Source organism: Cebidichthys violaceus, unplaced genomic scaffold (genome assembly GCF_023349555.1).
Source record: "Cebidichthys violaceus isolate CVI_PGR_0920_01 unplaced genomic scaffold, fCebVio1.0.p SCAF_19, whole genome shotgun sequence".
Taxonomy (NCBI): Eukaryota; Metazoa; Chordata; class Actinopteri; order Perciformes; family Stichaeidae; genus Cebidichthys; species Cebidichthys violaceus.
Genome location: NW_027176361.1, coordinates 2,334,295 through 2,356,278, shown reverse-complemented (window position 1 = coordinate 2,356,278; position 21,984 = coordinate 2,334,295). Strand labels below are relative to the sequence as shown.

Sequence of the window (21,984 nt, the reverse complement as noted above, 5' to 3'; positions counted from 1 at the left end):
AGACTGGTTCAGGTTTGTAACTTTTCGACATGCTGTAACTGTCACAAATAGTTCACTGATAAAAGCACTATTTACATTTCAGAGGTTTTACAAAGAAGGCCGATTAAGTGTCGCGACCATTTGCTTTTACTTCCTGTGCGACGCGCAGGAAGTAAAGAACTTTGCAAATGTTATGAAGGAAGGAAAAGCAGTCAAGACATCTGCTGGGTCTCTATAACACACATGATGCATATTGACAAAAAAACTCCACAGAAAAGTACAGTCTGTAAGTAAAGAATGTAACTTTATTTTAAAGTGACAGACATTTGGCATTAAAAATACACTCCAGTATTTTTTTTTTTTTTTTACATAAAATAGAAAAGGTCTGTTCACAGTCAGACTTCATGTTAAAGACACGTCATGGCACAAACATTCTTACACAGCTCATTACTCTTACAGGTAAACATAAATAAGTACGTGCCATCATGTGCTGAAGAAAGCACTTTAACCAAACAGGTTCAGGAGAATACTGGCTGAAATTCTGGAAAATTTCATGGAAATGCTGCTCCTACAGGTGGTCAACCATTTCTGCTTGTTGTTAAACATGTTTGGAAGAAGCATCACATTAAAAACTCTGTACAAATGTGCTTTCCAGCTATTTCATATTGCATGTTCATAATGTTGTCATTACAACACAGGCTGGGTGTTGCCCTTATGAACAGAATTTATCAACATTTAAAGTAACAGTGTGTCAGAGCTAGTGTAAGCATAGCGGCGGTGGATGAGAGACTGTGGACAGAGCCGATTGAATTAGGTTTCACTTTTGTTTACATGTTCCTGCTTATTGAACAGATGTATGAAGACTTGTGAATGTTTTATTGCACAGCAACAGTAACGAGTAGAGTTTTCTTCAACTGGAGCATCCTTCACTCCACCTGGTTCACTTCTCGGTGTTTGTGTCTATGTGTGTGTTTGTGTGTGGGGGTGACCGTGGCTAAGTGGAGAGCAGGGCTGCCTTTCAATCAGAGGGTCGGCAGTTCAATCCCCCTACTAGTATTAGACACTTAACCCCAAAATGTCTCCCGTAGCTGCGTCTACGGTGTATAGATAGACACTGAACTGTAAGTCACTTTGGATAAAAGCGTCTGCTAAATGACTGTAACGTATATGTGTGTGTGTGTGTAGTTGGCGTCGATCAGACAGACAGAGAGAGCAGAGGCGAGCAGCAGCGTGATAATAAATTGCATCAAAAGGTTTTAAAAGTACTAATAAAAACACCAGGAATGTCGGGGCTTATAAAAACAACCGTCATTAAAAATGTAGAATCGGGGCCCGTTTTATACCGGGTTCCGGAACGCATCCCTACTGTAATGTAAAAACGCTTACAGCTCTCGCCAGTGTCCCTTCTGGGCTGCCGTAGAAACATGGCGGTGCAAGATGGTCGACCCTGTGGAAGACGTCCCGTTCCCCATGTAGATATAAATGGCTTTTTCTAAGTGAATTCATTCCCCTAAATGTTACACACTGTTCCTTTAGCACATCTTTTCTGTTCTATATACTCTTCACATTTTTATCTGTGCAAAAGAATCACTTTTCTATTTTACTGGAGTGTTTTGGCAGGTGAGTCAAAGAGCAGCTACATGCTGGACTCGGATACTGAAGGTGCTCCTGCCTCCTCCCGTGTGTTCGGGTCCCCATTCAGCTCAGTCATCTCCTCTCCCGTGCCCTGGTTCGTCTCTGCGTTCTCCTCTGGTCTTTCTGTGAAGAAACAAGGTGAGACTACTTCACAAGGCAAATAATAAAATCCCCTCAGAAAATCAAAGAAAACTGTCATTATCAATCACACAGCAATCCTCTTTTTAAATGTGTTCTTAAACGTGAGCAAATGGTGAGAAAGCAGGCAAATTCTTCTTTGAGTCAAAGAATTCAATGAAACACAGGCTTCTTCTACCCTGTGTTTAAACTTCATTGGCCAACATGGTGCCGATTGTCTCTTTCACAGGTAAGTTAACAGGTTGAGGATCAAAATTTAAAAAGTTGAGTAATATATGACTTACTCTTCATGTAGATGATGATGCTGGTGCTGGCGATGACGGCGATGATGATGGCGATGATGATGGCGATGATGATGGCGATGTTGCTGCCAGTGGTACCCCAGAAGGTGCTTGAATTACTACCTGAAAGAATGTCAGAGAGATGTTCATGTTAGTGCTTTACTACAGACTTGTAATCCAATACTAATCTGTTCATCCATCTAGGGCTGCAACAACGAATCGATAAAATCGATTAATAAAGGCGTTGGCGACGAATTTCATTATCGATTCGTTGCGTCGCGCGATTGCCACTGAATAAGTCACGGAGATGTTTGAGTATAAAAACAAAAAGTTGAGTTGAGCGCAGAGGTAGAGGAAAGACCATCGGAGAGACCCGCAACGTTGTTCTGAAACACACGGCGGAGGAAGAGAAATCAGTACGACCGAAGTCATCCAAGGTGTGGGAGCATTTCACACTAAATAAATGGAAAAGGTGTGTTAATTGCAAGATATGTAAAAGCGACATGGCACGGGATCACCACGGTGATGATTCATCACCTAAAACGTAAACATGTTGGAGTCCTTGAGGAGGAGGAAGGAGTTCAACAGCAGGTCAGTCACTACAGAATCCTACTGTTGTTCTGTTTGAAGTGAGGAACGTAGCGTCCCTCCAGTAGCTCTCCTGGTGCTGCTGTTTACTCCTCATCCTGCTTGACGAGTTAGCGTTAGCTCGTTAGTAACAGTAGTAAAGCAGGGGTGGAATAGTTTGCAAGACTAAAGACACGTTTTTATTCACTCGCCTTTTCCCCACCGATTCATCGAAAAAATAATCGACAGATTAATCGATTATTAAAATAATGGTTAGTTGCAGCCCTACATCCATCCACGTTCTCTTCCAGCTGTTCAGGACTGCAGGGCAAAGAAAACACATGCAACTTTACGACTGACTGAGCAGCGACGACGACTCAAGCCCTGCTGGCGGTACGTGGAGGTAGATGTCGCTGGTTGCAGCTCTTCACCAGTTTAAAGTGACACGTGTGACTGTGTGAATGAACAGATTCATAATGCCACTGCTTCATCTAGAGCACCATACATCTGACTGTAGTTCATAATGTGTATTCTGATGTTTTCTGATGGCGTGGGACAATATTTCAGCTTCATTCTTTCAGCCGCAACTCCGGCGTTATAAACACATTATACTGTATATTCTCTCATCATGAACATTCACTCATGTGTGTTGCAGTGTGACGTGTCAGAGTCCAGTCTGACACGTCACAGACTGGATGCAGCGTCACTTTGCTGTGGTGACTTTAATGTGTGCTGTGGGTGATTTGAAGATATGGAAGGAAACCTTCTCATTGCTTAGAATTATGTTTTTATATTTTCCTCCACGTCTGTTTCAAACCGCCGAAGTTGCGGCTGAAAGAATGAGGCTAAGAATGAATGAATGAAAGAAAGAGCGAGAGAGGTGTTGGGGAGAGACCGGGAGAAGAAATTGAGCAGGAGTCAGAGCAAGATGAGACGGAGGAGACCGAAAAGGAGGAAGGGATAGCACAGACATTCGGGAGAACATCGTGGAGTCAGGGTGAAGAAAGAGGAAACGAGAGTGAGCATCAAGAGGAAATATGATGAAAGTGATCTGGGTCTGGGCTTCACTTGAATTGGCAATGCAGATTGATCAAAGCCACAGTGCGTGGTGTGCAGTGAGGTTCTGGCTAACAGCTGTCTGAAGCCCTCTTATTTACATCGCCACCTGAACACCAAGCATGCCAGTCAAAAGCCCTTTACATTTCTTAGAAATTGGAGGAGTTACAAAACAGCCAAAAACTGCAGTCTCATTCATGTGTTGGGTCTACAAAAAACACACTACGGGCTTCACATCTGGTCAGTTACAGAATAGAAGAAAGGGGCTACCTCACACAATCGTAAAGACGGGTGCTTGCCAGCTGCCAAAGAGATGGTGGAATGTATGATTGGAGAAAGAGAAGCAAAGAAGTTGGACATGATCCCGGTGTCCAACAACACCGTGTCGCGCCGCATTGACGCTTTGTCCTAAGACATCCTGGCTACATTAGTCGCGTAAAGAAGAGAGTTCTCTCTGCAAGTAGACGAGCCTACAGATGTGGCCAATCTTCTGGTGTACGTCCGTTACCTTTTCGAAAGGTGCAGGAATATTTAATGTAACCGCTATGTATGGTTCATTGTAAATGAAATGTGATGCAATCTGCCTCCGAGCCTGTGCGTGTGTCCTCGCCATCCTTATTGCTCTATAAAAGTGATGCCTTGTGTAACTGAAATGTATTGAGACTTTGTTGCAGTGTTTCAGGGCGTTTTCACACCTGTAGTTCGTTTGCTTTGTTCCGATTCAGGGATTAATATGAATCAATGTTGCATTTGCCCCTTTGTTCGGTTTGTGTTCACAATGCAACATTTAACAGCGGACTGAATCCTGTAAATAAACGCCACGCGCGAGCAAACTGTTCTCTCATTGGTCTGATTTTTATGCGGCTATAAGTAGGCTCTGTTGCTTTTAAGGTGTGGGGGATTGGGGGTGCGTGAACCCGGTCGGGATGTAGAAGCGGGTGCGTGTCCTAAAAAGTTTGGGAACCGCTGCCCTAGATGAAGCAGTGCAATTATAAATCTGTTAATTTACACAATCACACAGTCGATTTATTACCAGCTGGTTTTTTTGTGCATTTGTCAGCATAAACTGTGTTACTTTAAGCCTGAATTATCCATTTAACTTCTTAATATTTGTCTAATATCATACTTTTGTGAATCATGCCGCTACAGTGCCGGTGTAGAGGAGCCAGTTACTTTTAGTCTTTCACTTACCTTGCTTGTCTGGGACTGAAGTCCAGTCACCATTTGTCAGATTGGATAGTGTGGTGATGACTGGTTCACGAACTGTGAAGAAATAGAGAAACGACAATCACACATATATTACAATATATATCCAAATCCATCCGCATTTAAGTGTTTTCTTTTACATCGTGAAAGTGTATCTGTGATCTTATCGTGTTGTTGCAGGTGGTCTTTATTTTATTCTTGTCCAAACATACCAACACCATACACAGATAGAAAAACTAGGCCAAAACAATACAAATAAAAACAAGAATAAAAATACATCAGAAGAAAATTAATACAATTTATAATAATAAAAATAAATTAAAAAGAAAATACATTCATCACTTAACCTAAAGACAGCTACAAGAGCCCTTCTTTGTGTACTTACCAGTGACGGTTGTATAACAGTTGATGTTCTTGCCTTTAAGGGTGCAGTTGAATGTTCCAGGATGATCTACTTTCATCTGAACAGAGAAGTTCTCTGAAGACGGTTCATCGCGCAAAAGAACTGCCTTTCCTTTGAACCTCTCGTCCTGATCATCTACGTCTACCTGTCCCTCACGGTACAAAAGCACATTTACATATGTCTTACAAGCTTCATCACAATACAAACACTCCAGAGTCAGGTCTTTGTTGACGTCCGGTCCAGGCTTTGCTGAAAACAGTAGAGTCACGTTGTCACCAGGGTGAGCTTCCACTGCTAGAGAGCATTGCAGCTCAGGTGCTATTAAAGAAACACAAAATATATTTCACATTCAGCCTTTGAGTCATTGAGTGTGCATGATTTAGAAAATTATTTTTTCCCATATTTGGAAATTTTTTAACAATTTTATGTTCTATGTCTCGGATTGTCATTTGCACTGCGTGCTCTTGTTTCAACAGGCTTTGTAGCTCTAAGAATATGTTAAAAACATTTTTGAACTTGAATATGTTTAACCTCCGACTTTTCTTAAGATTCAACAGCTTCTTGTAGGAATGATGGGAGGAGTCACATCTATGTACATTACAAGGTAAAGACGGTGTTTGACTTACCGCGCTTCACTCTTTGCTCTGGCCCTGGGGGGGGGGAGACAAAAACATGACATGAAAAAAACCACTTCCTGTTATGAGCATATCACAGTGAGATGTTCAATGTTCACAAAGTAATTACTGCACCACCCACGTTACTCTGAGACCGTTTAAAATCCAAGTAAAAGTGAAAAACACCAGTTATTAACATTGTTAGCCTTTGTCTTATTAAATACATTGATAACCTCTGTAACCTTAAGAAATAGTTAAAAAGCGTTTCTCATAATTACAACAAACCCTCTCATGATGATGATGATGATGATGATAGGCCTACTGTAATTACGAGATCATGATCTCAATCTGAAAAGCCTTCGATTTCTCTTTTCTTCTCATTTAGTGAGTTAATTCTAATCAATTATAGTTTTAAAAATATTTTAATTATAAATATTTATATATTTTGTAAATAAAATATATTATAAATATGTTATATATATTTTAAAAATGATTAAGTATTTTATAAAAATTTAAATACAAATTAAAAAATATTTGATTATGATTATAATCAATTATCATAAAAAAACAATCGAATGAGAGAAGATGGAAGGTTGTTTTATTTCTTTCTTTTAGCACATAGTGTCAGACAAGTCCCTAATGTCTTTTAAATAAACTTACGAATCGATAAAATCGATTATTAAAAGCGTTGGCCACGAATTTCATTATCGATTCGTTGCGTCGCGCGATTGCCACTGAATAAGTCGCGGAGATGTTTGAGTAAAAAAACAAAAAGTTGAGTTGAGCGCAGAGGTAGAGGAAAGACCATCGGAGAGACCCGCAACGTTGTTCTGAAACACACGGCGGAGGAAGAGAAATCAGTACGACCGAAGTCATCCAAGGTGTGGGAGCATTTCACACTAAATAAATGGAAAAGGTGTGTTAATTGCAAGATATGTAAAAGCGACATGGCACGGGATCACCACGGTGATGATTCATCACCTAAAACGTAAACATGTTGGAGTCCTTGAGGAGGAGGACGGAGTTCAACAGCAGGTCAGTCACTACAGAATCCTACTGTTGTTCTGTTTGAAGTGAGGAACGTAGCGTCCCTCCAGTAGCTCTCCTGGTGCTGCTGTTTACTCCTCATCCTGCTTGACGAGTTAGCGTTAGCTCGTTAGTAACAGTAGTAAAGCAGGGGTGGAATAGTTTGCAAGACTAAAGACACGTTTTTATTCACTCGCCTTTTCCCCACCGATTCATCGAAAAAATAATCGACAGATTAATCGATTATTAAAATAATGGTTAGTTGCAGCCCTACATCCATCCACGTTCTCTTCCAGCTGTTCAGGACTGCAGGGCAAAGAAAACACATGCAACTTTACGACTGACTGAGCAGCGACGACGACTCAAGCCCTGCTGGCGGTACGTGGAGGTAGATGTCGCTGGTTGCAGCTCTTCACCAGTTTAAAGTGACACGTGTGACTGTGTGAATGAACAGATTCATAATGCCACTGCTTCATCTAGAGCACCATACATCTGACTGTAGTTCATAATGTGTATTCTGATGTTTTCTGATGGCGTGGGACAATATTTCAGCTTCATTCTTTCAGCCGCAACTCCGGCGTTATAAACACATTATACTGTATATTCTCTCATCATGAACATTCACTCATGTGTGTTGCAGTGTGACGTGTCAGAGTCCAGTCTGACACGTCACAGACTGGATGCAGCGTCACTTTGCTGTGGTGACTTTAATGTGTGCTGTGGGTGATTTGAAGATATGGAAGGAAACCTTCTCATTGCTTAGAATTATGTTTTTATATTTTCCTCCACGTCTGTTTCAAACCGCCGAAGTTGCGGCTGAAAGAATGAGGCTAAGAATGAATGAATGAAAGAAAGAGCGAGAGAGGTGTTGGGGAGAGACCGGGAGAAGAAATTGAGCAGGAGTCAGAGCAAGATGAGACGGAGGAGACCGAAAAGGAGGAAGGGATAGCACAGACATTCGGGAGAACATCGTGGAGTCAGGGTGAAGAAAGAGGAAACGAGAGTGAGCATCAAGAGGAAATATGATGAAAGTGATCTGGGTCTGGGCTTCACTTGAATTGGCAATGCAGATTGATCAAAGCCACAGTGCGTGGTGTGCAGTGAGGTTCTGGCTAACAGCTGTCTGAAGCCCTCTTATTTACATCGCCACCTGAACACCAAGCATGCCAGTCAAAAGCCCTTTACATTTCTTAGAAATTGGAGGAGTTACAAAACAGCCAAAAACTGCAGTCTCATTCATGTGTTGGGTCTACAAAAAACACACTACGGGCTTCACATCTGGTCAGTTACAGAATAGAAGAAAGGGGCTACCTCACACAATCGTAAAGACGGGTGCTTGCCAGCTGCCAAAGAGATGGTGGAATGTATGATTGGAGAAAGAGAAGCAAAGAAGTTGGACATGATCCCGGTGTCCAACAACACCGTGTCGCGCCGCATTGACGCTTTGTCCTAAGACATCCTGGCTACATTAGTCGCGTAAAGAAGAGAGTTCTCTCTGCAAGTAGACGAGCCTACAGATGTGGCCAATCTTCTGGTGTACGTCCGTTACCTTTTCGAAAGGTGCAGGAATATTTAATGTAACCGCTATGTATGGTTCATTGTAAATGAAATGTGATGCAATCTGCCTCCGAGCCTGTGCGTGTGTCCTCGCCATCCTTATTGCTCTATAAAAGTGATGCCTTGTGTAACTGAAATGTATTGAGACTTTGTTGCAGTGTTTCAGGGCGTTTTCACACCTGTAGTTCGTTTGCTTTGTTCCGATTCAGGGATTAATATGAATCAATGTTGCATTTGCCCCTTTGTTCGGTTTGTGTTCACAATGCAACATTTAACAGCGGACTGAATCCTGTAAATAAACGCCACGCGCGAGCAAACTGTTCTCTCATTGGTCTGATTTTTATGCGGCTATAAGTAGGCTCTGTTGCTTTTAAGGTGTGGGGGATTGGGGGTGCGTGAACCCGGTCGGGATGTAGAAGCGGGTGCGTGTCCTAAAAAGTTTGGGAACCGCTGCCCTAGATGAAGCAGTGCAATTATAAATCTGTTAATTTACACAATCACACAGTCGATTTATTACCAGCTGGTTTTTTTGTGCATTTGTCAGCATAAACTGTGTTACTTTAAGCCTGAATTATCCATTTAACTTCTTAATATTTGTCTAATATCATACTTTTGTGAATCATGCCGCTACAGTGCCGGTGTAGAGGAGCCAGTTACTTTTAGTCTTTCACTTACCTTGCTTGTCTGGGACTGAAGTCCAGTCACCATTTGTCAGATTGGATAGTGTGGTGATGACTGGTTCACGAACTGTGAAGAAATAGAGAAACGACAATCACACATATATTACAATATATATCCAAATCCATCCGCATTTAAGTGTTTTCTTTTACATCGTGAAAGTGTATCTGTGATCTTATCGTGTTGTTGCAGGTGGTCTTTATTTTATTCTTGTCCAAACATACCAACACCATACACAGATAGAAAAACTAGGCCAAAACAATACAAATAAAAACAAGAATAAAAATACATCAGAAGAAAATTAATACAATTTATAATAATAAAAATAAATTAAAAAGAAAATACATTCATCACTTAACCTAAAGACAGCTACAAGAGCCCTTCTTTGTGTACTTACCAGTGACGGTTGTATAACAGTTGATGTTCTTGCCTTTAAGGGTGCAGTTGAATGTTCCAGGATGATCTACTTTCATCTGAACAGAGAAGTTCTCTGAAGACGGTTCATCGCGCAAAAGAACTGCCTTTCCTTTGAACCTCTCGTCCTGATCATCTACGTCTACCTGTCCCTCACGGTACAAAAGCACATTTACATATGTCTTACAAGCTTCATCACAATACAAACACTCCAGAGTCAGGTCTTTGTTGACGTCCGGTCCAGGCTTTGCTGAAAACAGTAGAGTCACGTTGTCACCAGGGTGAGCTTCCACTGCTAGAGAGCATTGCAGCTCAGGTGCTATTAAAGAAACACAAAATATATTTCACATTCAGCCTTTGAGTCATTGAGTGTGCATGATTTAGAAAATTATTTTTTCCCATATTTGGAAATTTTTTAACAATTTTATGTTCTATGTCTCGGATTGTCATTTGCACTGCGTGCTCTTGTTTCAACAGGCTTTGTAGCTCTAAGAATATGTTAAAAACATTTTTGAACTTGAATATGTTTAACCTCCGACTTTTCTTAAGATTCAACAGCTTCTTGTAGGAATGATGGGAGGAGTCACATCTATGTACATTACAAGGTAAAGACGGTGTTTGACTTACCGCGCTTCACTCTTTGCTCTGGCCCTGGGGGGGGGGAGACAAAAACATGACATGAAAAAAACCACTTCCTGTTATGAGCATATCACAGTGAGATGTTCAATGTTCACAAAGTAATTACTGCACCACCCACGTTACTCTGAGACCGTTTAAAATCCAAGTAAAAGTGAAAAACACCAGTTATTAACATTGTTAGCCTTTGTCTTATTAAATACATTGATAACCTCTGTAACCTTAAGAAATAGTTAAAAAGCGTTTCTCATAATTACAACAAACCCTCTCATGATGATGATGATGATGATGATAGGCCTACTGTAATTACGAGATCATGATCTCAATCTGAAAAGCCTTCGATTTCTCTTTTCTTCTCATTTAGTGAGTTAATTCTAATCAATTATAGTTTTAAAAATATTTTAATTATAAATATTTATATATTTTGTAAATAAAATATATTATAAATATGTTATATATATTTTAAAAATGATTAAGTATTTTATAAAAATTTAAATACAAATTAAAAAATATTTGATTATGATTATAATCAATTATCATAAAAAAACAATCGAATGAGAGAAGATGGAAGGTTGTTTTATTTCTTTCTTTTAGCACATAGTGTCAGACAAGTCCCTAATGTCTTTTAAATAAACTTACGAATCGATAAAATCGATTATTAAAAGCGTTGGCCACGAATTTCATTATCGATTCGTTGCGTCGCGCGATTGCCACTGAATAAGTCGCGGAGATGTTTGAGTAAAAAAACAAAAAGTTGAGTTGAGCGCAGAGGTAGAGGAAAGACCATCGGAGAGACCCGCAACGTTGTTCTGAAACACACGGCGGAGGAAGAGAAATCAGTACGACCGAAGTCATCCAAGGTGTGGGAGCATTTCACACTAAATAAATGGAAAAGGTGTGTTAATTGCAAGATATGTAAAAGCGACATGGCACGGGATCACCACGGTGATGATTCATCACCTAAAACGTAAACATGTTGGAGTCCTTGAGGAGGAGGAAGGAGTTCAACAGCAGGTCAGTCACTACAGAATCCTACTGTTGTTCTGTTTGAAGTGAGGAACGTAGCGTCCCTCCAGTAGCTCTCCTGGTGCTGCTGTTTACTCCTCATCCTGCTTGACGAGTTAGCGTTAGCTCGTTAGTAACAGTAGTAAAGCAGGGGTGGAATAGTTTGCAAGACTAAAGACACGTTTTTATTCACTCGCCTTTTCCCCACCGATTCATCGAAAAAATAATCGACAGATTAATCGATTATTAAAATAATGGTTAGTTGCAGCCCTACATCCATCCACGTTCTCTTCCAGCTGTTCAGGACTGCAGGGCAAAGAAAACACATGCAACTTTACGACTGACTGAGCAGCGACGACGACTCAAGCCCTGCTGGCGGTACGTGGAGGTAGATGTCGCTGGTTGCAGCTCTTCACCAGTTTAAAGTGACACGTGTGACTGTGTGAATGAACAGATTCATAATGCCACTGCTTCATCTAGAGCACCATACATCTGACTGTAGTTCATAATGTGTATTCTGATGTTTTCTGATGGCGTGGGACAATATTTCAGCTTCATTCTTTCAGCCGCAACTCCGGCGTTATAAACACATTATACTGTATATTCTCTCATCATGAACATTCACTCATGTGTGTTGCAGTGTGACGTGTCAGAGTCCAGTCTGACACGTCACAGACTGGATGCAGCGTCACTTTGCTGTGGTGACTTTAATGTGTGCTGTGGGTGATTTGAAGATATGGAAGGAAACCTTCTCATTGCTTAGAATTATGTTTTTATATTTTCCTCCACGTCTGTTTCAAACCGCCGAAGTTGCGGCTGAAAGAATGAGGCTAAGAATGAATGAATGAAAGAAAGAGCGAGAGAGGTGTTGGGGAGAGACCGGGAGAAGAAATTGAGCAGGAGTCAGAGCAAGATGAGACGGAGGAGACCGAAAAGGAGGAAGGGATAGCACAGACATTCGGGAGAACATCGTGGAGTCAGGGTGAAGAAAGAGGAAACGAGAGTGAGCATCAAGAGGAAATATGATGAAAGTGATCTGGGTCTGGGCTTCACTTGAATTGGCAATGCAGATTGATCAAAGCCACAGTGCGTGGTGTGCAGTGAGGTTCTGGCTAACAGCTGTCTGAAGCCCTCTTATTTACATCGCCACCTGAACACCAAGCATGCCAGTCAAAAGCCCTTTACATTTCTTAGAAATTGGAGGAGTTACAAAACAGCCAAAAACTGCAGTCTCATTCATGTGTTGGGTCTACAAAAAACACACTACGGGCTTCACATCTGGTCAGTTACAGAATAGAAGAAAGGGGCTACCTCACACAATCGTAAAGACGGGTGCTTGCCAGCTGCCAAAGAGATGGTGGAATGTATGATTGGAGAAAGAGAAGCAAAGAAGTTGGACATGATCCCGGTGTCCAACAACACCGTGTCGCGCCGCATTGACGCTTTGTCCTAAGACATCCTGGCTACATTAGTCGCGTAAAGAAGAGAGTTCTCTCTGCAAGTAGACGAGCCTACAGATGTGGCCAATCTTCTGGTGTACGTCCGTTACCTTTTCGAAAGGTGCAGGAATATTTAATGTAACCGCTATGTATGGTTCATTGTAAATGAAATGTGATGCAATCTGCCTCCGAGCCTGTGCGTGTGTCCTCGCCATCCTTATTGCTCTATAAAAGTGATGCCTTGTGTAACTGAAATGTATTGAGACTTTGTTGCAGTGTTTCAGGGCGTTTTCACACCTGTAGTTCGTTTGCTTTGTTCCGATTCAGGGATTAATATGAATCAATGTTGCATTTGCCCCTTTGTTCGGTTTGTGTTCACAATGCAACATTTAACAGCGGACTGAATCCTGTAAATAAACGCCACGCGCGAGCAAACTGTTCTCTCATTGGTCTGATTTTTATGCGGCTATAAGTAGGCTCTGTTGCTTTTAAGGTGTGGGGGATTGGGGGTGCGTGAACCCGGTCGGGATGTAGAAGCGGGTGCGTGTCCTAAAAAGTTTGGGAACCGCTGCCCTAGATGAAGCAGTGCAATTATAAATCTGTTAATTTACACAATCACACAGTCGATTTATTACCAGCTGGTTTTTTTGTGCATTTGTCAGCATAAACTGTGTTACTTTAAGCCTGAATTATCCATTTAACTTCTTAATATTTGTCTAATATCATACTTTTGTGAATCATGCCGCTACAGTGCCGGTGTAGAGGAGCCAGTTACTTTTAGTCTTTCACTTACCTTGCTTGTCTGGGACTGAAGTCCAGTCACCATTTGTCAGATTGGATAGTGTGGTGATGACTGGTTCACGAACTGTGAAGAAATAGAGAAACGACAATCACACATATATTACAATATATATCCAAATCCAGCCGCATTTAAGTGTTTTCTTTTACATCGTGAAAGTGTATCTGTGATCTTATCGTGTTGTTGCAGGTGGTCTTTATTTTATTCTTGTCCAAACATACCAACACCATACACAGATAGAAAAACTAGGCCAAAACAATACAAATAAAAACAAGAATAAAAATACATCAGAAGAAAATTAATACAATTTATAATAATAAAAATAAATTAAAAAGAAAATACATTCATCACTTAACCTAAAGACAGCTACAAGAGCCCTTCTTTGTGTACTTACCAGTGACGGTTGTATAACAGTTGATGTTCTTGCCTTTAAGGGTGCAGTTGAATGTTCCAGGATGATCTACATTCACCTGAACAGAGAAGTTCTCTGAAGACGGTTCATCGCGCAAAAGAACTGCCTTTCCTTTGAACCTCTCGTCCTGATCATCTACGTCTACCTGTCCCTCACGGTACAAAAGCACATTTACATATGTCTTACAAGCTTCATCACAATACAAACACTCCAGAGTCAGGTCTTTGTTGACGTCCGGTCCAGGCTTTGCTGAAAACAGTAGAGTCACGTTGTCACCAGGGTGAGCTTCCACTGCTAGAAAGCATTGCCGCTCAGGTGCTATTAAAGAAACACAAAATATATTTCACATTCAGCCTTTGAGTCATTGAGTGTGCATGATTTAGAAAATGATTTTATTATTTTTATTCCATTGCAGAAGGTCTTTGTGTTTTAGAACGCAGTGCTGTATTTATTATATCGATCATTTAATAATCGGTCCCTGAATATGAAGCAGGTCCTTTTAATTTAATAAGTCATCCCTCGCGTCAGACAAAATGCTAAATTCAATGACTGCTCTCTACAACAGGGTAGGCCCAACAAACTATTACATCAAAGCAAAAGGACATAAATACATGTCCAAGGCAGTGTCTCACTTACGGCTGTCCAGCAATACAGCAACTTGTTCAACAGGTGTATTTTATGCACCTGCTGGCAAACTGCGGGGGGCGGGGGGCTGTGTCTCTGCGTCTCTACCGCCTCAGCCTGACTATCTACAAGAAGTTCCTTAAAATACATTCGCAGCTTGAGCGATTATCTGTCATTGATTTTCCTATATTACTCGTCTAAAAACCGCTTGCAGTTTCCAGTAACGCCTCTCGGTGTGAGCGCAGGAAAAGGCAGAACTCACCTGAGATCGCGGAAATGCCGAGCAGAAATATCAGCCCTGGTTTGATCAGCTCCATGGATCGCTCTAAAGTGCCGGGTGAACGGAAGACTTCGGGTAATTTGCCTGCGGTCACTTTCCGTTATGTAAACCGCGTTACAGCCTTCACCTGTACTGACCACCTGTACTGACGGGGTGTGTCTAAGCTACAGCTTTCAGTTCTTCTGCGTTCAACGGCAGGCTGCATGCAACTACTGACATCTTCCGGTTTCAGTCAGTTATTACTCCATTTTTCGCGACAGTGTTCGTGGATTCGAGAGTGAGGTCATCAAGATTGGAGGCAGCTGGCCACTGCCTTCGCCCCATCCTGAGGGAGAGCCGGCTTCTTCCCACCTGACACACCTCACGTGCGGCACACAGTGTTGGCAGCAATATTGCGTTAGTTGAACTGGTGGCATTCATTATGAGAATGCTTATTCTTTGTTGTACATTTGAAATGTCCTGGCCTTTTGTTTATTAAAAGTATTTGTTTGGTTAATCCTTGCCTGAGTTTGCATGACATTTGTTATGGTTTTGAGCCAGACCATAACAGTATACATATATATTATAAAAAAAAATAAAAATAATAATGTTTAAATATAAAATAATAATATAATATAAATCTAAAAAACATTTTATATTATGTTAAAATAAAAAAAGTTTTTAATATTTATACTATATTATTATATTACATATATATATATGTTAAAATGTAATTTATATTTATATTATATTTATATATATATATAATATAAATATATTATTTACAGTCTCGGTTTGTGACGTGTTAAATAGAAATGGTCATGATTTCCTTTAACTCAGGATGTGGGTAGACCATCAGCTGACAACTAAACGAGATGAACTCAAACAGCAGCGACACAGGATGGAAGCTGCCTCCCTCTGCCTGATACTTTGTAAGAAAATCTACTTTTTTCAATAATTACAATAGATGTCATTTTTCTTTGTTTATTCGACAACCAACACAAAATGTAGTTTAGAGATCTGACTAGAAGTAGAAAAGTTCAGAGTCATTTACAGGGGAACAGTACGGGTAAGATATGAATATGCTCTATACGGGATGACCAAAAACATACGAGTGCATAACTAGTGATTAGTGAGTTATCTTGATTTGATTGTTGATGATTTGAAAGTCTGGATTTTCTGTTTCTGGTACTATGAAGTTTGTGTCAAAGTGTTCTGAAGCTGTCCTCTTGGCATCGGGTGCAGTTCATCAAAGTTTGCTGGATCATGACCACAACGTCTTTGCACAAATACTTTATTTGTACGATAAAAAATGTGGATAAAAGTGACCGTGATTTATTGATTGATTTCATAGTTAAAAAGCTGCAGTAATGTCTCTGTTTTTAACCATTAGACGTCAAACTGATGTTTGTTTTTAAAAAGCATTTCTTTCATTTCTCTGTTGGCGCCGCCAGCAGCCACGCTGAGCATCCATCCCGACAAGTCTCAGTTCTTTCGGTATGAGGACGTCTCTGTAACGTGCGCGGCGCCGACAGACTCCAGCGGCTGGACGTTGATGGGGAACAACTCCTTCAAGAGGTCCCGGTCCTGCGAGGGCGGCACCTGCGCGCTGAGCAAAGTCTACCCATCGGACACCGGAGTGTACTGGTGTCAGTCCAAGCGGGGCGAGTGCAGCAGCACCGTCAACATCACAGTGACCGGTAACGTCGTCGTTAAACTTATCTGGGAGGATTCTGGAGATAAGGAAACTACAAATATCTATAAAAAACTATGTAGAAAATGACACTGGGTTTTCTCCACTGTATTTCAGCCGGTGTCGTGATCCTGCAGAGCCCTGCACTTCCCGTGACTGAGGGAAAGAAAGTGACCATTCAATGTTCCTACAAGGAGAGATTTGCACCGAATCCGACGTCGGATTTCTCTGCTGCGTTCTACAGAAATGATGTTTTCATCGGCACTGAGCCTGCAGGAGAGATGGTCCTCCCAGCGGTGTCCAGGTCTGACGAAGGCTTCTACATGTGTGAACACCCCATGAAGGGGAAGTCACCGCAGAGCTGGCTGGCTGTGTCAGGTGACATGATGTTCTGCTTCCTATTTACTGTACATCTATGTTCAAGATGTATAGGTTTAAGACATTTGGGTCGTTTTGTAGGCTGCTCCCAGTGTTTCTTGTCTCCATACATTTAAATCATACTATATTTAGATCAAGAATTCAGTGAAGAGTATCCTAGAGGACACTTCATCATGTTTTCTCCACTAGAAGAGTATCCTAGAGGACACTTCATCATGTTTTCTCCACTAGAAGAGTATCCTAGAGGACACTTCATCACGTTTTCTCCACTAGAAGAGTATCCTAGAGGGCACTTCATCACGTTTTCTCCACTAGAAGGGTATCCTAGAGGACACTTCATCACGTTTTCTCCACTAGAAGAGTATCCTAGAGGGCACTTCATCATGTTTTCTCCACTAGAAGGGTATCCTAGAGGACACCTCATCACGTTTTCTCCACTAGAAGAGTATCCTAGATGGAAATGCATCATGTTTTCTCCACTAGAAGGGTATCCTAGAGGACACTTCATCACGTTTTCTCCACTAGAAGAGTATCCTAGAGGGCACTTCATCATGTTTTCTCCACTAGAAGGGTATCCTAGAGGACACCTCATCACGTTTTCTCCACTAGAAGAGTATCCTAGATGGAAATGCATCATGTTTTCTCCACTAGAAGGGTATCCTAGAGGACACTTCATCACGTTTTCTCCACTAGAAGAGTATCCTAGATGGAAATGCATCACGTTTTCTCCACTAGAAGGGAATCCTAGAGGATTTTTGCAATTTAACAGACTTTACAAAGTCTACAAGTCTTTAATACAAGTATGGAAAAAGTATTCTTTTATTTTTCAGATAGTGTTGTGATCCTGGAGAGCCCTGCGCTTCCTGTGACGGAGGGAGATAAAGTGACACTTTGCTGTTCCTACAAGGAAGAAGACGAAGATGAATCGACGTCGGATTTCTCTGCTGCGTTCTACAGAAATTATGTTTTCATCGGCACTGAGCCTGCAGGAGAGATGGTCCTCCCAGCGGTGTCCAGGTCTGACGAAGGCTTCTACATGTGTGAACACCCCACGAAGGGGAAGTCACCGCAGAGCTGGCTGGCTGTGTCAGGTGACATGATGTTCTGCTTCCTATTTACTGTACATCTATGTTCAAGATGTATAGGTTTAATAAGACATTTGGGTCGTTTAATAGGCTGCTCCCAGTGTTTCTTGTCTCCATACATTTAAATCAGACTATATTTAGATAAAGCATTCAGTGTCTTCCAACCTCATTACATTAACTCCACTGGAGAACCACAGTGATGAGACCCATCTCTATTACTTTTGTCCTCTTGTTGCACCCTGTTGACAGTATTCATATGGCCTTATTAAAGAAAAGTTACATTTGATTTAAGATTTGAATGAAATCAGAAGTCATTATGTGTTTGAAACTCTGTTCTTCCTCACAGTGAGGCCTACAGATGTCCCTCCTCCTCCTCCTCTCATGTCTCTGCCCAGGCTGCTGTGTACCATCCTGCTGTTCGTCCTCTACACCGTCGTACTCATAATGTGCATACGCTTGTACTGCAGGATGGCTCGAGGTAAGAACACCTCTGAGAACATAGTAACAGAAATGAATCACCTCGTCTGTATGCCTCCTCCACAGGAGGTCAGAGGTGAGGAACAACTCTACTGACCTTTTATTATTTTAGTATTCAGATCCTTTAATCTCCGTTTTGTTCTAGTTTGTGCACCTGTAAGTGTTCATTTCAAGAGTGTTTTTGGATCTCATTTCCCAGAGACACTCTTTGCAAGGGAGTGATGTAATCTGCTACCTCACCACTAGATGCCACTAAATCCCACACAAGTAAAAGTACTAAAACCACACTGTGAAAATACTCCACTTCAAGCAAAAGTCATGCATTCAAGACGTTACTGAAGACAAAGTATTTAAAGTAGTCAGAGTATTGATAGTGCAGTAATATGTTCCCTGTGAGTGTTTGACTGTTTGACTCTTACTTTAGCATTACACTGAACTAGTTGTTGGTGCAGAAGTGGAGCTGCTAGAAACAGTTTCCAGTCTTTGTTGTTCATGTGGCTGCTTCATATCCTGTTTCACTGAAATGTGAGAGCTGGCCTCTCTTGTGGCCAGCTCTCACCACAGAATCAAACATTCTGTGGTTTTCAGTGGACGATCGAACCGGTCAAAATCAACACATTTGGAGACGCGTGGTTTTCACTGAACTTCCTGTTCAGTGAAAACCACGGGTGGGAGCTGGTTGTCACAGCAACAACAATGAAGCCACATCGGGTAGAAAGCAGTGGCGGGCCGTGTGTTTTATACCTGTGCCTTCAGTGCTGTCCTACTGCAGTTGAACCACCTCCTAATAACCTCATTATGATGCCACAGCTACAAGTTATTATGTTTTGTGTAAAAATTAAGCTCAACACCTACAAATACATTAACTGCAGAGTGCAGATACATGAATACGCGCATGATGGGATGCTTTGTCATTAATGGACAATGCATATAGTCAAAATTGCTGAAAATACAGAAATGGGAGACTACCTGTCTGAAAAATGTTGAAGCCCGAAAGCATTTAAACTGCACTGCTGAAAACCCTTCTAGTTGAAACGTCTAACTATGGTGTCTGTAGCTGAAAGTATGCGAAAGAAGAAGGCTTTGAAAGTTGAAGAAGTTTAACAGGATTTGAAGATTTTCTCCATAGATATCCCTTAAAAAACAAATTGCAAAAAGCTTAATAATTCAAAATGTTTAAAGATTACAAATTTGAAAAGTCATATCACCCTCTCCTGAAAGAGCGGTTTCTGTAGCTTAACATTTTTTCAGCAGTAGTGATATTTGTAGTAGTAGAAGTTGTAGTAGAAGTATTAGTAGCATTAGAAGAAGTAGTAGTATCAGTAGCTGTAGTAGTGGTCGTAGTAGTTAAAATAACATTACAATTAGTAGAAAAAGTATTAGCAGTATTTGAAGTAGTAGTAAAAGTAATAGCAGTATTTGAAGTAATAGTAAAAGTAATAGCAGTAGTAGTAGTAGTAAAAGTAATAGCAGTATTTGAAGTAGTAGTAATAATACCAGTAGTATTAGTATTGGTAGTAGCAGTAGCAACAGCAGAAGTAGTAGTAGCAGTAGCAGCAGCAGCAGCAGCAGTAGTAAAAATATTAACAGCAGTAGGGGTGGGTGGTGAAAGGGAAAAGTCCGAGAGAGAGAGAGAGAGAGAGAGAGAGAGAGAGAGAGAGAGAGAGAGAGAGAGAGAGAGAGAGAGAGAGAGAGAGAGAGAGAGAGAGAGAGAGAGAGAGAGAGACCTTTTAACAAAAAGCAAAGAGTGCCAAAATATGATACCATGAGACTCTGCTGAATGCATCAAAAAGTTATAACACACAATAATAGTTCAGGGTTTTCTCAACATTTTAAAGTTGAACTGGTGTCTGTAGCTGAAAGTATGAGGAAGAAGGATTTGAAAGTTGAAGAAGTTTAAGAGGATTGGAAAATGTTCTCCATAGACATCCCATTAAAAACTAAATTGCAAAAAGCTTAATAATTTAAAAAGTTTAAAGGTTAGAAATATGAAAAGTCATAGCCCCCCTCTCCTGAAAGAGCTGAACATTTTGATATTCAAACGGTTTCTATACAATTCCAACAATACTTGGAATGCTGAAGCAGCATTCAAACAATTAACACAGAAGTAACGCTATCACTCCCTCCAGGAAATACACAACACCTTAGTTCTTGTTACTGACGGATTTATTCGTCTGTCTACACCGAGAGGAAATGAATCCACTTCTGCTGCTTCACGTGTCTTCTTGTTGCTGTGCCACGACTAAATGTGTCCCAGCACAACATAGGACTTAACAATAGTTCCTATCACCAAAAAAAACAAACAAAAATCCATATTCATAAAAACAAGTTGTACAAATAACATATAAACAAGCATATTAAATAATCACATAAATACTATGTATGGCAGTTAAAGCTACTGCAGATGCAAAACAAGAGCAGTTCACTTACCAAAGCTGCTGTTCACTATTTAAAGACAAAGTCCGTCCTCCTTTCTTTGTTAACAAAGAGTTCAACGACGCGGTTGTTCAGAACATCCGTGCGTTTCAGTTCCAGTAAGAAGTCCTTCTCGATTCATGGACGCCAGTGATGACAGTCGAGCCTCCCCAGTTGTATTTCCTGAATAAGTTTGAATACGTTTCAGGGCTGAAAATGTCCGCTCCACAGAGGCAGTAGATGTTGGGATTGTCACAGCCCAACATGTCACGCTAGCCCACTGACCAATCACGTATGGCTAGACCAGTTAGAAGGCTCTGACATGTCAAAAAATACATCCAACATGCCAAAGTAAAATTGGTTGAAGACTATGACAATCAACAATATCGTCCCCATTTACTTAAACTGCAAAGGGATTCACTTGAAATTCTCAAGGCCAACAACATAGAGGTGAAATCTGATTGGATAAGAGCTCTACTTAAAACAAACTGTGCTACTGAGGAAGACAGTAGCTGTGCAATACGATAATAAGCTAATGGGAAAAATATTTAGAATACATGTAGTGTATTTATGAAAAATTATTAAATTATAAAATAGCTATAACTTTGTGATTCTGTCTAGGCCAGCAGAGAAGGCCTTGCTGGCCCTGACGGCCCACCACTGGTAGAAAGCAGGAAGACAAAGGTGAAGGTGAAGGTGAAGTCACTCTCACTTTACTTTAACACCTTCTCTCCTCTGGTTGTTCTGCAGCTCGAGCTGATGCTAAAAGGAGAGCTGATCTCGTACTGGAGTGATGAAGAAGATCTACGACCTGTGACATTGTAGACCAATATAAGTGTGAAGAAGGCAATATTCTTATATTTGTATTATTCCATTTTTCTAAAATTGTGTATCTCTTAACATAAACAATATATCAATTAAACCCTGTTAAATGGTGACAAAGTTTCCAATTATGTAGAAATAAACAAATCCCGTTTGTTATGCTGTGCCCTTATAAATTGGTTAATAAATATATTAATGGTGAACGTAGTTCATAGTTTCATTATGACGTTACAGCTGATTAGTATCCAGATGTTACCTTCAAAACAATAGGTTACTATAACATTAATGAGCAGAATGAAGCTCTCGCGCAAGTTCAGTCAGGAAGACTCTTGCATGCCTAAGCCCGTAGTTTATTTGTCATACATCTGCCGATCACTCCTCATGCA

The 21,984-nt window shown here is 40.8% G+C and overlaps 2 protein-coding genes across 2 annotated transcripts; one reads left to right on the top strand and one right to left on the bottom strand.

Annotated features, from left to right (window-relative positions):
* Positions 1-264: 264 nt before the first annotated feature.
* LOC137874876 (uncharacterized) lies at positions 265-14,889 on the bottom strand. Its single transcript, XM_068713847.1, has 11 exons — positions 14,732-14,889; positions 13,828-14,163; positions 13,428-13,499; positions 10,182-10,205; positions 9,538-9,873; positions 9,138-9,209; positions 5,892-5,915; positions 5,248-5,583; positions 4,848-4,919; positions 2,037-2,156; positions 265-1,737 (listed from the first exon to the last, which is right to left on the bottom strand). Exons 1-11 carry the CDS (start codon positions 14,784-14,786, stop codon positions 1,616-1,618), a joined length of 1,569 nt encoding a protein of 522 aa, XP_068569948.1. The 5' UTR covers positions 14,787-14,889; the 3' UTR covers positions 265-1,615.
* Positions 14,890-15,569: 680 nt separating this feature from the next.
* LOC137874813 (Fc receptor-like A) lies at positions 15,570-21,709 on the top strand. The gene is made up of 6 exons (XM_068713781.1): positions 15,570-15,660; positions 16,183-16,428; positions 16,539-16,799; positions 17,630-17,890; positions 18,231-18,362; positions 21,527-21,709. Exons 1-6 carry the CDS (start codon positions 15,570-15,572, stop codon positions 21,568-21,570), a joined length of 1,035 nt encoding a protein of 344 aa, XP_068569882.1. The 3' UTR covers positions 21,571-21,709.
* The last annotated feature ends 275 nt before the right edge of the window (positions 21,710-21,984 follow it).